The sequence below is a fragment of the Cornus florida genome, unplaced genomic scaffold (assembly GCF_030987335.1).
Source record: "Cornus florida cultivar Cherokee Brave unplaced genomic scaffold, ASM3098733v1 CherokeeBrave_3.0.0_Hap2_Chr10, whole genome shotgun sequence".
Classification (NCBI taxonomy): domain Eukaryota; kingdom Viridiplantae; phylum Streptophyta; class Magnoliopsida; order Cornales; family Cornaceae; genus Cornus; species Cornus florida.
This window is the reverse complement of record NW_026775580.1, coordinates 86,914,102-86,930,640: the sequence shown is the minus strand read 5'-3', so window position 1 is coordinate 86,930,640 and position 16,539 is coordinate 86,914,102. Positions and strand designations below refer to the sequence as shown.

Sequence of the window (16,539 nt, the reverse complement as noted above, 5' to 3'; positions counted from 1 at the left end):
TAATAAAAACACAAAAACATAAACACTTGGAGAACTGTAACATTGTCACATAAGGTACATATAAGGAGTGATATAGGTAATATTGTCATAAAATTAAGGTAAAAAAATTTGTAATGGCACTACCTCAAAACCTATAATACATTGAGAATATCAATTGGATGATAGTAAATAACCAGGACTCATAACTCTATCTATGTGTAATTTTCTCTTAAAAATACACCTATCAATAAATAAATTCTTATTAAAATATTTAATTAATAATTATTATTAATATCGCTTTTACCTTGTGTCAATTTTCTGTTTACTGATTATTTTAGAGTTTTGTTAATTATATTTTATAGAATAATTTTTTAATTTATTATTGTAAAGATTTTGTAAATTGTTATCATTATTTAATCTTGTAATCTGTGTATCTTAATTAATATATCATCATTTTAAAAAATCTATTTTAATTACCATTTGAGATTACTTTATTGAATATTAATTTTAAATTATATTTTACTCACTCACAACACATACCGTTTTCCTAGTATATATACAAGAGAAGAAATGATGAGAATGGGAGGCGACAAAACAGGTGTTAAAAAAAATAAAAAATAAACAATAAAAATAGATAGATAGTGTCAATAGGGGAAGATTTTTTAAAATTAGATTTTACTAATGTACAATGCAACATACCATTTTCCTAATATATATAAGAAAAGAAATGATGAGAATGGAAGAAAATAGAAAATAGAAAATGAAAGAGATAGACGGGGGAAGATTTTTCTGTTGATTCTTCCAGTAAATCCTCCATAATCACTTCTCTGATTTATACTGAACAAGAGAGAGGGAGCTCTTCCAGCTGTAATATTCTTATCAGGATTCAGATTTAGCATTCAAATAACATAATGTTCAGGCTGTTGGAAGGACCTAGCGGCAATGCAGCATATGCTCATTATCTGAAGAATTGACATCCTCCACAATTTGGTGTGCTTTCTGACTTTGACGCTAAAGAACTACCACACCATTTGGCGTTTAACTGAAACTCAAACAGCTATCACTGGACAAAACATCCAAAAAAGAGTACCAAACAACATCCTATTGATCTCACTACTACTTATTTACCAGCACCAAAATTTTTTTTTTTTTTTTTTTTTTCTCGCATAACTAACATATGTGTGGCGGTATTGCCATAGTGGTAAAGGGTCAACCTAAAGTGTCCCCACATTGTTAATCCTAGATTCGATTCCCCACTCCCCGAACTAACTACCAACCATTGCATAGTCTCTTCCCGTCCTTTACCAGTGCTATCACGTAGTAGAGAAATCCGGGGAAAAATGGTAAGATTTGAAAGGATTTGGTGTGTAATACCAAAAGTATACCTCAATTAACTACCAACCCACCTTTGTACTTGCACCATCTCTTTATCCCAAAGTGATAAAAACGAATTTATTTCAAATTCCAGTAAATTCCAAACATCAAATAAGAATCCTATTTTAATTACAATCCAATTTCTTTTCTAATTCCAATTTCAAATCCCAAAGGATTTGGTTCCAAACAGAGCGAGGTTTCAATATCCTAACTTCAAAACCAGTAGCTATACCACTGGGTAGACCTAAAAGTTTTTCTTACCAAGGGTTGTAGGCTAGTGATTCTTCCAAACCTTCCAAAGTAGCCGTTCTTTGATATAGATTCTCTATTCCTAATTGCGGTGACACGGAAATTCTTAGATATTAGATATAAATTCTAATTTTAAATAAAAATTAAAATTCATATTTTAAACAATTAGAGGTCATTGTAATTCATAACAGGTGAACAATATAGTGTTGATCAAATCTATCATGTGCTCTATTCAGGCCTACTGGACTCAAGCCTTCATCCTTTCAATGAAGGGAAAGTCGAAGATTTGAATCCACAATGGGTGTGTGAATTTCTTGACAAAAAAAACTAAAAAGTTTTCAAGTACAAAGTCGAAGAATTGAATCCACGATGGGTGTGTGGGTTTTTTGACAAAAAAAACCTAAAAGTTTTCATTTAGCAACCAAAAGAATACATCAACAACTAATGTTTATTTTACAGAAGAACTATTTCGGACCCATACCTGTCCCACATTAAAATTCCTATACCATTGCAATTTAGAGGGGGAGAGAGAGTTATTTTTACAAGGGGATACTATCTTTTCTTCACAAAAAACCCTACTAGTATTCATTTACAACCAAAAGAACACAATAGAACATCAACACCTAATGTTAATTTTCCAGAAAGAACTATTTCGGACCCATACCTGTTCCACATTAAAATTCCTGTACCATTCCAATTTAGAGAGAGAGAGAGGATGATAGCTGAAAACATCAAATGTATTGTTATTTTTACAAGGGGATATACCCTTTTATCTCCCTCTCTTGTGGGGCAATGTTAACAGTTGGAAATGACTTCAAGCTATCAAAAAATATATGACGCCACTTGTCAGCCCACTTTGCATGCTATCCAATCATGATCTGCATAAAATCAAAAGCTTAGTTATATTTCTCTAAAATGCCTTCCTTTGCCAGAACTTAAAAAGAAAATCAAAATAAATAAATAAAGAAACTTACATGCAGTGGAATAGAATCTCCCATTCACTGCAAAATGTAAGACATACATGTCAGAAACAGGCCGTATTGCAACAAAGCAAGATAAACAACAGACCAGAACACTCCCTAAGAACCATATGCTGTTTGCACAAAGCAACTACCTATTGTTACACGGAAGTCAGATTGTTCTAGTACGGGGATGGTGGAACGTGGTCTACGTCTATCTTACACGGACTTAGGGATCCCGTATTAGGTGTGGGGGTGGGTGTATAGGTGTTGGACCCCCCTGAACCCTAAATCAAAGGCACACCGAAATATTGCTTGAAATGTGTCAAAAGGTTACTTGTTAATATATAACAATCTTATTATGTTAAGTGATGTGGCATACCTTCTCGTTTATCTGACCACCAATGTCCTCTTGGTTTCTCTTGCAGTAACCCGACGGATTGTGAGCACTAGGATAATCATTTTCGCGTCCCCTACGCAGTGAACTTTCATCTTCAACTCGGTCCCCTCTCTTGACTTGCTCACTCTGCCGCCCTGTGTCTTTCAATTGGTAATCTTTGGCAGAACCTTTATAACCATCCTTCTCTCTGGCATGGGTAATCCATGCTTTATCCTCTACAGCTTGTCTACTCCTCATTCCTCCCCATCGTGCTACTCTTTCTCGCTTTAACAAGCTGTCATCGTGTGACATATGCCACTCACCCTGCTCCTTCAGACTTTCACTCCTCTGAAACCAGCCCTCTTCTTTGTGCTTGGAAGAATAATGATTGTCTTCTTTTATTCTCGTTTGCTCATATCCCTTCTGCTCATTCATAATATCATCTCTATCTCGCTTTCTATGAGTGCTATTTTCTCTATGCCATCAATGTTCTCATATTGACTCCTTAAATGATCATCCCATTCCCTGTACCGTGATCCCATATATTTATTATGATGACCCCTCTGACTAACATCGTCACAGCGCATAGAATATTTTCCCTGCGATTCAGAACCTCGCTGTTTTCATTTCCAAAAGAGAAATCATTAGAATGGAGGCAAACTATTACAGGTGAAATATCAATTAAAATTTCATCATCTAATTACTAGGGAAAAAAAAAAAGAATCATCATCTAACACGCTAGCAATTAAACAAGACTCAAGAATCATTGCCATCGATGATTACAAAAATAACATTATATGACAAAATAAAATAACTTGAACCCTAAACGATTGAGTGGAAAGGACATAAAGATCACTGTACACAATATGACAAAGGATGCCTATTAGATTGGTTTATCACACAACTGCACAAAGTTATAGTAAAGGTCTATGTTACTAATGTAATTAAAAATTATCTTTACTTGACTGTCAAACCTCTCTCTTTCATCAGTTGGTCATTCAACAAGTTAGATAGTATTTCAAGGACCAAATTTTTTTATTTTTTATTTTTCTCAAGAAATCCTATTCTAGGTTTTTTTCTTTTTCTTTTCTTTCTACTATTTTTTCTTTTAAAATAACATATTGTCATTGGTTAGAAATGATATAACACATCATAAAAAAATATTCTTTTCTCATGCCATGTCTTCCACATATTGGTTAATACGTCTTGGTGCTGGCAACAAGTATCACAAGTTCACAACAAATCAAAGTATTATTGTTCTTGAGGCTATATAACTTCATAGTATTACATCTTTAATAACTTCATTCGGATAATCATGTGATCCAACAAATGTACTCACCCCAAACAAACACAAGGAAATTTCATGCTGAACTAGCTCAACAAGAATTGAGTGAAAATAAATACAAGTACAACAAATTAAAGCATGTAAATTGTGGCAAAACGAATACAATATAAATGTAGCATGTCATCTAAGTGGAGAATTCTGCCATTTATAAATGAACTAGAAAAGAGATCAGATAATCCCACCATATCCACGAAGAGAAGAAAAAAAAAAAAACTGCTGGAGAAAAAATATAATGGATCTGCCTAGAAGATAAAATAGAACAAATCCACTAAAACTCATCCATTGACAGAAAAAGAACGGAAAGCATGTAAATTGTGGAAACATATTTCCAATCCATCCCCAGTTTTGGTACGACAACAATTCATGATTCATGTGGCATGAGGTGTCACATCGATGTCCAATTAGCGAAGAAATATGCTATTTGAAGAAATTAGCTTTTTTTTTCTCTTTATATATATATATATATATATATATATATTCCTCCATGCCCTTGTAGAGAAGAAAACTTCTGAAGAAAAACTATCATGGATCCACCTAGTGAAGGAAATGTATGAGGGATCCACCTAACAATCAATTCAAAGGACGAACAATGGAAAACAATCGACCTGGATCTGCCTTACCCAGGACAGTGATGGACCGACACACACAAAATTTGAGAGCGGGCAGCCTTGAACACAATAAAATAATTCAAACTACCATACTCCGTCCCAAAATAAGTGTCCATTTTGGGGAGTAGAAGTTTTTAAGTGGACATGCAATTATTGCATTGCCTCCTTTTAAAATTACTAAGTTACCCTTTCAAATTTGAATATATAATCAAGTTTGAAATTTTGTAAAACTTCAAGGGCATTCATGGAAAGATGTCAAATACCTTGTTTAAAGCGGGACAAGTATTTTGGGAGAGCCCAAAAAGAAAAGATTGACACTTATTTTGGGACGGAGGGAGTAAACAAAAAAACTTTGATATTTTAATTAAAACTTGCTCATACTTCCATTTCAATTAGTTTTTTTTTAGGAAAATACTTCATTTCAATTATTATCAAGCTGACATGATAGGAAAATTTTAGGTATGTTATATAAATAAAGAAAAATAGTGGGGATGACCAGTATGTATAAGGTGTTTTATCAAAAATTTAGTAGGAATATTATTAGAATTTTAGCAAAATTTTAGGTGCATAATACAAATAAAGAGAATGTCAGTGGGGGCGGCCGCCCCCACAGACTACTACATGGGTCCATCCCTGACCCAAGATCCACCAATTGGATCATAGCAGTTAACAACCAGTCATAGTTCTGTTGAGTGCAAATCATGACTGCGTACAGGCCAAGCTATGCCAAAATGCAATGTGATGCTTAGCAAGCTGAAGATGAGCTAGGCAGGCTGAACAATGATACCATATAGCATTTATGTTTTTCAAGGCATATGTAATGACTTTTAGGGCTTTGTTGGTTTGCAGAGCAGCTCATTTGAGCTTGAACCGAATGAACCTAAAACCACCAACAGATCTAGCTAAACAAAACCCATCTATTTGGTAAAGGCAGAGGCAAAGCCTGTGCCTATCCGAATCCGAAAATAAGTTTACATATCCCCCTTCAACCCTCCAAACACAGACATAATGGAAAATAGGAAACGTAAAGTGAGCTACCAAGACATAGTTTAGGCATCACTTGTATTCTACATTCTTCAGTTTCTCCATAAATGAGAAATTCCTCTTCCAGTAATGATGCATTAATCAACGTTCAAATAGTATGTAATTATTCGTACAAAATTACAGTAAAGAAAAATTTCAAAAACATAAAAGACACATTGATTCATGAAATTACAGTAATAACTTTAAATAAGAAGAAGAAAAAAAGAGGTTAAAGTACATAAATCATACACAATAAGTGTAAAATAAAAAGAAGAAAAATAAATTTTAAAAAAGAAAAATGAGAGAACTATGAAGGGAAAACAATTAGGGGAAATGTAACTTCTTTAAGGAAATCAAAGGAATTAGGGGGGTAGTGCAGCTTGAATGTATGCTGTTTGCACAAAGCAACTACCTATTGTTACACGGAAGTCAGATCGTTTTAGTACGGGGATGGTGGAACGTGGTCTACATCTATGTTACACGGACTTAGGGATCCCGTATTAGGTGTGGGGGGTGGGTGTATAGGTGTTGGACCCCCCTGAACCCTAAATCAAAGGCACACAGAAAAATTGCTTGAAATGTGTCAAAAGGTTACTTGTTAATATATAACAATCTTATTATGTTAAGTGATGTGGCATACCTTCTCGTTTATCTGACCACCAATGTCCTCTTGGTTTCTCTTGCAGTAACCCGACGGATTGTGAGCTCTACCCTTAGATTCTTTGCTCTTCCTTGCATTGTCTTTAGATGTCTTATCGTGTGCCCCATGACCATTAGAATCATCGAACGAACGATCATTACCAGTCTCACTCTGCCGCCCTGTGTCTTTCAATTGGTAATCTTTGGCAGAACCTTTATAACCATCCTTCTCTCGGGTAATCCATGCTTTATCCTCTACAGCTTGTCTACTCCTCATTCCTCCCCATCGTGCTACTCTTTCTCGCTTTAACAAGGTTTCGTCATGTGACACATGCCACTCATCCTGCTCCTTCAGACTTTCACTCCTCTGAAACCAGCCCTCTTCTTTGTGCTTGGAAGAATAATGATTGTCTTCTTTTATTCTTGTTTGTTCGTATCCCTTCTGCTCATTCATAACATGATCTCTATCTCGCTTTCTATGAGTGCTATTTCCTCTATGCCCGTCAATGTTCTCATATTGACTCTTTAAATGATCATCCCATTCCCTGTACCGTGATCCCATATATTTATTATGATGACCCCTCTGACTACCTTCTGTTTCGCCACTCTGCTCATCATATTCGCCGAAAGGTCTTTTAATGTTCTCCATGCGCATAGAATGGCCATCTTGAATAACTGCCTCCTTAACATCATGTAACTTCCGAGATTTGATACCATCAATCCTTTCAACTGATTCCCACCTGTTTAAACAAGACAAAATTGAATATGAGAACGTTCATAATGAATTGAAAATTAGAACCAATATATAATAACCCGTAACATGCACACACAAGCACACCCAAAAATAACAGACTGCCATTTTAAAAATCTAATTTCCACAATATGCTCAATAAAGTACATACAGTTTCATCTAACCAAATTTCATACCTCTCCCCATGAGGGAAGCCAAAATCCCTGCCAGCATATACTTGGGTCCCTTTAGAATTAGCATGGTATTGACTGGGTACTTCTGGAGGCAAAGGCAGCGTCCCATCTCCTTCACTTACATTTTTCAAACAAGAATTCAAGGCAGATGTTTTTCGCCCAATTTCAATTGCCAGATTTCCTCTGAGATCCTCTCTATCATGATCTTTCTCTGCAGAGTACTGCAAATCTCTCTGTTTGCCAAAGAACATTAGTTCGTCAGTATTGTATTTGCAAGGTAAGAATATGTAGAAATTAATTTTCTAAAGGACAGGATTGACCACAAATAAGTAGAAATTAATGTTTTGAAGGACAGGATTGACCACTTACCTCAATGATTGCATCCGAATCACGGATTTGCAGTGGCCGAGTATCAATGGATGTGGCACATTCACCAAAACCACTCTCCACCTGTGGTGGCTGCACAGGTGCAGATGTATCTTTATTGTTCTGCAGCTCTGGCCTTTCGTATATTACACATAGTGCCAGATCTGACTATTTTTCTAACACATACTCCTTCATTAGCCAACGTCCATGTCCACCAGACTTCCAAGTATAGGTCAAGTCTTTTCGAAAGCCTATAAGCACCGTTTCGAGAAAAATATTCAAGTATTTGTTGGAAGCTCTCCAGCACCCGTCGTTTGTTCCGCGCCTTATCTGGACCCCATCCTTTGTTTTTCTTTGTAAATTCGTGAAAAAGTACATATTCTGATTGTCACCATTATCAATGGCAAATGCTTTAAGCTCCATCGGATTGAACTGATATACATTCAGTTCTCTGATTACCCCTTTTGGAACAGATTGATTGTTTACCCTCGGCCTGAGGTACTCGTTCAGTAATTCAGCTGGGGTTGGTGAGAACCTTACCCCAGGAGGAACCATTCTTCGCCATTCTTCCATTTTCTGCAATCGAGGCACACAATTGAAACTATAATTACTGTAAAATAATTCACATTTCATATAATCAATATTCTAAAGATTAATAACTATATAACTTAAGCAACCTATAAAAATAAAACAAAGCACCACCTCCAAAAAATTAAAAAATCATTCTGAGGCAAAAGAACAACAACCTCATTTAATATTTGCAGATATATGCTAAAAGTACTTATCAAATAAAATATAAGCCAAAAGCAAGAAAAACTTTGGTTTTTAACATAACCCAAACAAATTTAAACCTTCAATATAACCATGAAAGACCCGGTATAGATAAACAATGAATCAGAGTGTGATAAAAAGAAAATGTAAGTTAATCAGTATAAAATTTTTCAAGAATAGAGTAATCATAAAACATGTATTCTATAAATGTGTGTATATAGATAAATCTAGAGAGAGAGAGGCTCACATTGAAGATGGAAAGAAGATGGCTAGGGTTATGTGAATATGAGCTTAACAACTAAATTAACAAATAGATGGAAATCAGGTAGATTAAGTACTCTAGAAATCAAGAAATAGTATCCAATTTTGAACCATCAAGAAAATTATTAAAATCTGCTGCTGCTCCACCCATGTATCCAATTTGTACAGAGAAGAGAATCTAACCTGGTAACCACATTGACAAGGCTTCAATTGATCCGTCCCGTCAATCTCTTCTGCACAGAGAGGGCATCTCTTTTCTTCTTTGTCGTCGCTCATAATTGCGCTAATATATGTAGAAGAATCGCAAAAAAAGAGAATCAGTAATAAAGCAATCATAAAACATATACGATTATAATACAATGAGATTTAAAATTAGGGTTCTGTAAATCTTTGATCGAAAAGCAGATACAAATGTAGAGAGAAAAATAGAGATAGAGAGAGAAAGAGAGAGGCTCACATTGAAGATGGCTAGGAAATGATGAATATAGCGGAAAGAAGATGGCTAGGGTTTTGTGAATCTAAAGGCTGATTGAAAAGCAGAGACAACGAAGAATGTAGCGAGAGAGAGAGAGAGACAGGAGAAACCAACTGCAATAGAGAGGTACGGCTAAGTATTTAACGACTCAGGATTGAGACGGCCGTTCTGGTAAATTCTTTATTAATTTCTTTATTAATTTAATCTTTTGTAAACTACAAATTACTAAATAGTAATTTGGTTGATTAAAATTTATATATATTTTTTAGTATTTATATTTTTTTAGTATTTATTATTTTATTGACTATTATTAATAATTTAAATAACATATATATGTACTATTATTAAATATGTAAAGAGTTTTAGTGTTTTAATATTTCAGTATTTATTTATTAATATAAAAAAAAAATTTTATAAACAAAAAATTACTTAAAAATTATTTAAAAAATTTAATTCAAATTACAAATTACCTAATAAAATTTATTTTTCTTGTCCTATATTGATTTTAAGTAAAAAGAATTATATGAAAAACTCTTATAAAACTATTGACCTAAAAAAATAATAATCACATTTTTCTCAGCCTTTTGGTTAAGATTAATTGTAATACTAAATTTTTTTGGGTCAGCCTTTTGGCTAACCTTTCATGATCTTTTGGTATTTTAATATTTCAGTATTTATTTATTAATATAAAAAAAGAATTTTTATAAACAAAAAATTACCTAAAAATTATTTAAAAAATTTAATTCAAATTATAAATTATCTAATAAAATTTATTTTTCTTTCTCGGCCTTTGTGCAAAAAAGAGAAATCCAAAATCACTCGAGTAACATAGACACTTATTTTTTAAAAAACAAATAAAAAACAAAAAAAATGAAGAAACAACAAGATTCTTAACTCTTGATAAAAATAAAAAATAAAAAATAAAAATTCTTACCTAATAAAATAGGTGTATTATGAAAGTACAAATTTTTGTAACATCATCCCTGTTTTTAAATATTCGTGTGGTAGTTTCGTAAAGGGTTCATAGGCAATTTGACTGACTTGAGAAGGGATCTTTCTGGCGGGGTCCATTTTATATTTGATTTAGAAGTAAATTAGTTCTATACATTTGAATAGTTTCTTAATTTGTTTAGTACTGTATTGTTTTTTTATTGGATTAAAGAATGTTGAATTGGATTATTAATTTAGGAAAATATGTCCATGTGTAGTACTACTACCTAATAAACTATTATGTCAAATCCGACGTTTTTTTTTTTTTAGTTCAGTTAATAATCATACTTTTAGATACGATTGAAAACCTCCCTTCTTTTTCCTTTTGTAACATGTTTATATTTAATTATTAATATAAATAAAGAGTTTTTATAAATAAAAAATTACCTAAAAATTATTTAAAGAGTTTAATTCAAATTACAAAGTGCCTAATAAAATTTAAAATAAAGTGCAAAAAAACCCCTTCAACTATTTGTCATGTGCAATTAACCCCCCTGAATTACAATTTGCCCCCTTAAACTATTGAATTTGGTGCAATTAACCCCTAATGTGACATCTCCGACCAATTGGTGTAAACGGAAATAGTAAAAGACAATTTTATCCCTTACATTAAACTACGTCGTTTCAAAAAAAAAAAAAAAAAACTTCAGACCGGCATTCAGTTCATTTTTCATCTTGGACCTCCAGACCACCCAAATCCAACCCTCACCTTCACGTGATGTTCTTTCGTTCAGTTCCTCCCAACAGCACCCTCCTATAGATCCACAACGGCCTCGACGGCATCCAAAAATTTCGTAAATTCGTGCCTTGTGAATCCATGGCGCTCTGCGACTGGATTGAACTTCAAGATGTCGAATAAGCCGAGGATCTGGTTGCCGCCAGAAGAGAAGAAGAAAGGTGACGGTGACGCAGCGGCGAACCCTAATTCTGCTGCAGTCGACGGCGACGGTGGGCGACACATTTCTATGAACAAGATGAATATTGAGAGACAAATACTTTTTTCCAGAAGATTTCCCAATATATCATTCCAAAATCCAAATCAAAACGGGTGACAAGAGCCACTGATATTCACTCTTACAAACAAACTGAAATAGACACACGTGAAAAAGAAATACACAGATGCACTAATGAACATGAATGATTGGAAGAGTGGGTGACTGATCATCTCACGTCAAGGTCGAGAAAGGGCTACAGCGGACAACAAGATTAACAGTATAAACACAAGAATTCCTCCAAATGATCTGATCAAAGAGCCAGAAGTGCGCTCACAGAAAGATTAGAATTGTTGGCAGACGGCAAACCAAATCTGCTGCCACCAGATCGGCTCTACAACAGCCGCCACCTCCATCTATATCTCCAAGCTTGTGCACCTCACGGCCAAGAGTCATCCATATACACGACCGGCCTTCACCGGATCCACGCCGACCAAGAGCTCATCACACAGCCGCCAAATTTATTCTCACAACTCTCTTCTTGTCTCCGCCAGATCCGCCGCGAGCTCGATCCACCATAGCCGGATCTGTTCTCACCGACTTTTCACTGCCATCAACATCCTCAAGCTTGCCGCGCTGCAAGTCCAAGTCCAAGACCCAGATCTATCTTGCTGGTCATTTCCATCCTCACAGCCAAATCTGTTTCGCCGGCCATCTTCAGCCTCGAAGGTGCAGTTGTGGGGACGGACCGGATGGTGGTGATGGTATCATCTTTTTTATTGACGATGAACAGTGTGTATTTAGCATAAGGGCGTGTTTGGGTGTTCTAAGTGGTTTTGGGTGTAAAGGTAAAAGGTTGTATGGTCATTTAAAGAAATTTGGGTTGTCACGTGACCTATCACGTGCATCTTCACGGCCAAATTCAACCGGCTTATCACCGGACGGGGTTAATTGCACCAAATTGGTTAGTTCAAGGGGCTTATATGTTAAATTAATAGATCATGGGGGTTAATTGCACATGGCAAATAGTTGAAGGGAGTTTTTTGCACTTTACCCTAAAATTTATAAAAATTAGTTTAAAAAGTTTAACTCAAATTACAAATTACGTAATAGAATTCATTTTTCTTGTCGCACATTGGTTTTAAGTAAAAATAATTACATGGAAGCTTCTTATAAAACTATAGATCTAAAGAAATAATAATTACTCATTTCTCGGCCTTTTGGCTAAAATCAAGTGTAGTACTAAATTTTTTTGGGACGGCCTTTTGGCTAACCTTTCTTGATTTTTTAGCTAAGATCAAGTGTAGTACTACTTTCTCGGCCTTTTGCCTTTCAATATTTATTTATTAATATAAAAAAAAGTTTTTATAAATGAAAAATTACCTAAAAATTATTTAAAGAGTTTAATTTAAATTACAAACTACCTAATAAAATTTATAAAAATTAATTTAAAGAGTTTAATTCAAATTACAAATTACCTATTAAAATTCATTTTTCTTGTCTCACATTGGTTTTAAGTAAAAAAGATTACATGAAAGCCTCTTATAAAATTATAGACCTAAAGAAATAAGGCTAAGATCAAGTGTAGTACTAAATTTTTTTGGGACGGCTTTTTGGCTAACCTTTCTTGGTCTTTTGGCTAAGATCAAGTGCAGTACTACTTTCTCAGCCTTTTGGCTTCAGTATTTATTTATTAATATAAAAAAAGAGTTTTTATAAGCAAAAAATTACCTAAAAATTTAAAGAGTTTAATTCAAATTACAAATTACCTAATAAAATTTATAAAAATTAATTTAAAGAGTTTAATACAAATAACAAATTACCTAATAAAATTCATTTTTCTTGTCCCACATTGGTTTTAAGTAAAAAGAATTACATAGAAGCCTCTTATAAAACTATAGACTTAAAGAAATAATAATCACATATTTCCCGACCTTTTGGCTAACCTTTCTCGGTCTTTTGGCTAAAATCAAATGTAGTATTACATTCTCGGCCTTTAGGTTAACCTTTTCAAATTATAGAAAGTCTAAAAATTATTACCTAATAAAATTCAAATAAAATATTTATTAAAACTTTAACACGAAATACATTTCAAATATAGAAACTCTAAAAATTTATACCTAATAAAATTCAAATAAAATATTTATTAAAACTTTAACACGAAATATATTTCAAATTATAGAAATCTAAAAAAAAATAAAAAATAAAAAAAGAGTTTCTATAAAACTCTAAAAATTATTACCTAATAAAATTCAAATTACCTATTTTATCTATTTATTGTTTCTAAAAAAAATATGTACTCTCGGTATATATAAGTCTTTTTTTGCCTTGCTACACAAAATATATTTCAAATTATAGAAACTCTAAAAATTATTACATAGTAAAATTCAAATAAAATATTTATTAACACTCTAACATGAAATATATTTCAAATTATAGAAACTCTAAAAATTATTACTTAATAAAATTCAAATAAAATATAAAATATTACCTAATAAAATTCAAATAAAATATAAAAATTATTACCTAATAAAATTCAAATAAAATATTTATTAAAACTCTAACACAAAATACATTTCAATTTATATATTTCAAATTATAGAAACTCTAAAAATTATTACCTAATAAAATTCAAATAAAATATTTATTAAAACTCTAATACAAAATATATTTCAAATTATAGAAACTCTAGAAAAGAGTTTCTATAAAACTCTAAAAATTATTACCTAATAAAATTTAAGTTACCTATTTTATCTATTTGTTGTTTCTAAAAAAACTTATACTTTCCCTATATACAAGACTTTTTTTACCTTCTCGTAATCCCATCAGTTTTATATATTTTTTTCCAAGGTACGAGTAACCCCCAGGTTATGCATTGTTTTATCTCTCATATCATGCATTGTTTTATTATTTTTTTATTTGTCTCACCCCCATATCATGCATTGTTTTATTATTTTTTATTTGTCTCATACTCAGATCATGAATTGTTTTACTATTTTTTATTTGTCTCATACCCAGATCATGCACTGTTTTATTATTTTTTTGAGTTTTGAATTCTTTTATATGTCCATTGCTTATGCCTTCCGAATATGTTCTTTGTAAAATAACCCTCACCATTTTAACCCCTGAAGAAACTGACTATTTGACTGGCCGAATTCAGAACAATGGAACTGAAGTTGTTGAATTGAAGTTTCTGAATAACACCTCAATTGAAGTTGAGGAGCTTGAAGTAGTAAGCTTAGAAACAATAAAATTTAATTTTGTGGACTTCAAGGAGCTGAACAAGTACATTGATGCAAAAGAAAATATGGTTTGCTATCGTTTAATTCTCAACTCTCCATATATATGTTCTTTCTTGTACATATATAAAAAAAAATTAAAATTAACATTAATATTTTATTTTTTATTTTATTTTTATTCTTGCTAGATGTTTTGGAAATTGTTATTGAGGTATCTCCTTTATTGAACATATGTAAGAAGAACAACAAAGACACAACATAAAAGTTGGAAAAACGGGAAGCCATTATAATGGATATGAGGTACGTCATTACTATATTACATATACAATCATAATTATGCAAATATCATATAATGACTAAAGTAATTAATCTTTATTACAGTTTAAGTACAATTACTTTGATGTTATGGGAGGATCTTGCTGAGAATGAAGGAAATTTTATCATGGAGCTAATATAGGAAAGATATATCATCACAATTACACACTTACAAAGGTAAATTATCATACAAATTGATATTATTTACATTATATATTATTAAGTAAATCTATAATAACAAATTTTTACAAATAACAATGTATATTCCAAGTCTGTCTCTTCAAACACAAAAAGAATCTACATTGCAAATTAATATGGATATTGAAAGTGTCAAAGCATTAATATATTGATTTGTTATTTATTATAACTTCTTTTACATTATATATACACTATTGGTATTACACTATTTGTAGAAAGGCTACCACACTGGTGAACTACGAGTGCACAATCCCACATCGTCTGGGAAAGGGAAAGAGGAAGTGCTTATATGCAGGTGTGTCATTCCAATTGGTATGATGCCTTTTGGGGTAAAGTCCAAGAGCAAAACCGTGCTGGCTCAGGCCTAAAGCAGACAATATCATACCATGTGGTGGAGTGGGTCGTTACAAACATGGCGCTACTAATTGGTTTAAACACTAATTAATTACATGTCTCGTAATATTATGGAACATTAAAAAAAAAAAAAAATTAGGATAAAAATGCCCTTTTAATTATTTATTCTCTTATGTTAAGTTTGGTATGCAATAATTGAATGGAATGGTATGCAAGAATTAAATGGAATAGAATGTAAGGGGGAATAAAATATAATACAAGTGTTTGATTTGACCAATTTAAAATTTTGAATGAAATGCATTTCAAATTGAATTTTTCAAAATACCTCTCTTTTAATGATAAATAAATTAAATTAATAAAATAACGTTCTTCCATAATTTTTCTAAGGGTTAAAAAAAAAAAAACAAACTTGAACTATTGGAGAATCAGCAACTAACCCCCTGACCTACTAAAATTATAACCAATCTCCTGAACTAAGCATTTTTGTTGTAGATAGCCTTACCCGTCACTATTTCGGTTGGATACGTCACTGTTCTGGTTGGATCTTACAATTAAAGTGACCACGTGATGGCACATGACATACACTATAATTTTAATGACTATAGTACCCTCGTGAGCATGAAAAGACACTAATGTCACTTATTGTAACTATTAAACCTAAACACCTTTTAAACACTCCCAAACACACTTTTATGTCTCTCTCTCTCTCTCTATATATATATATAATTATAAATTATTGTTTATCTTCTTCACAAAGCGCATGATTGAAAAAAGTTTAAGAAATTCGCATTCACTTGTGGAAGATTTTTTTTGTGTGTGTATATATAGCTCATTTGTATGTGTAAATTGCAAATCAATGGAAGATTTTTCAGAGGAAGCGTAAGAGAAGAAACAATTGCAGGCCGGAGAAGAATGAATCGACACTTTCCCTTTCTTCCATTTTCTCAATTTCACCCTTATTTTATCAAACCCTAAGGAAGCATATCTTTAAATGATAAACCGAAGGAGGGGGGGTGGGTGGGGGTTTCTTCAACACTTAGTTAATTTCAATATAAATAGGCTCACACATTCAACTGCTCAGTGATTTTACAAGGAAAATCTCTCTCAACTAGAGATCAAAAACATTGAATCTTGGCCACACCCAATGTAAGCTCCACTA

At 32.7% G+C, this 16,539-nt stretch overlaps 2 protein-coding genes across 2 annotated transcripts; both read right to left on the bottom strand.

Annotated features, from left to right (window-relative positions):
* Window positions 1-2,138: 2,138 nt before the first annotated feature.
* LOC132279743 (uncharacterized) lies at window positions 2,139-9,460 on the bottom strand. Its single transcript, XM_059781779.1, has 8 exons — window positions 9,335-9,460; window positions 9,061-9,160; window positions 7,849-8,421; window positions 7,483-7,712; window positions 6,557-7,295; window positions 2,944-3,557; window positions 2,577-2,603; window positions 2,139-2,480 (listed from the first exon to the last, which is right to left on the bottom strand). Exons 5-6 carry the CDS (start codon window positions 7,208-7,210, stop codon window positions 3,372-3,374), a joined length of 840 nt encoding a protein of 279 aa, XP_059637762.1. The 5' UTR covers window positions 7,211-7,295; window positions 7,483-7,712; window positions 7,849-8,421; window positions 9,061-9,160; window positions 9,335-9,460; the 3' UTR covers window positions 2,139-2,480; window positions 2,577-2,603; window positions 2,944-3,371.
* LOC132278060 (NAC domain-containing protein 76-like) lies at window positions 7,281-9,153 on the bottom strand. The gene is made up of 5 exons (XM_059779888.1): window positions 9,061-9,153; window positions 8,033-8,421; window positions 7,849-7,981; window positions 7,458-7,712; window positions 7,281-7,295 (listed from the first exon to the last, which is right to left on the bottom strand). The coding sequence occupies exons 1-5, from the start codon at window positions 9,151-9,153 to the stop codon at window positions 7,281-7,283; spliced, it is 885 nt and encodes a 294-aa protein (XP_059635871.1).
* Window positions 9,461-16,539: the final 7,079 nt, after the last annotated feature.

Excerpts from the sequence above, each read along its gene's own strand:
- LOC132279743 (XM_059781779.1), bottom strand. The coding sequence starts at position 7,210 with ATGCGCATGGAGAACATTAAAAGACCTTTCGGCGAATATGATGAGCAG. Across the intron at positions 3,558-6,556 it reads GTGGTCAGATAAACGAGAAG|CGAGGTTCTGAATCGCAGGG; the intron begins GTATGCCACATC and ends AAATGAAAACAG.
- LOC132278060 (XM_059779888.1), bottom strand. The coding sequence starts at position 9,153 with ATGAGCGACGACAAAGAAGAAAAGAGATGCCCTCTCTGTGCAGAAGAG. Across the intron at positions 8,422-9,060 it reads CTTGTCAATGTGGTTACCAG|AAAATGGAAGAATGGCGAAG; the intron begins GTTAGATTCTCT and ends CCTCGATTGCAG. Across the intron at positions 7,982-8,032 it reads GGACGTTGGCTAATGAAGGA|GCCAGAGCTGCAGAACAATA; the intron begins GTATGTGTTAGA and ends AATATACGAAAG.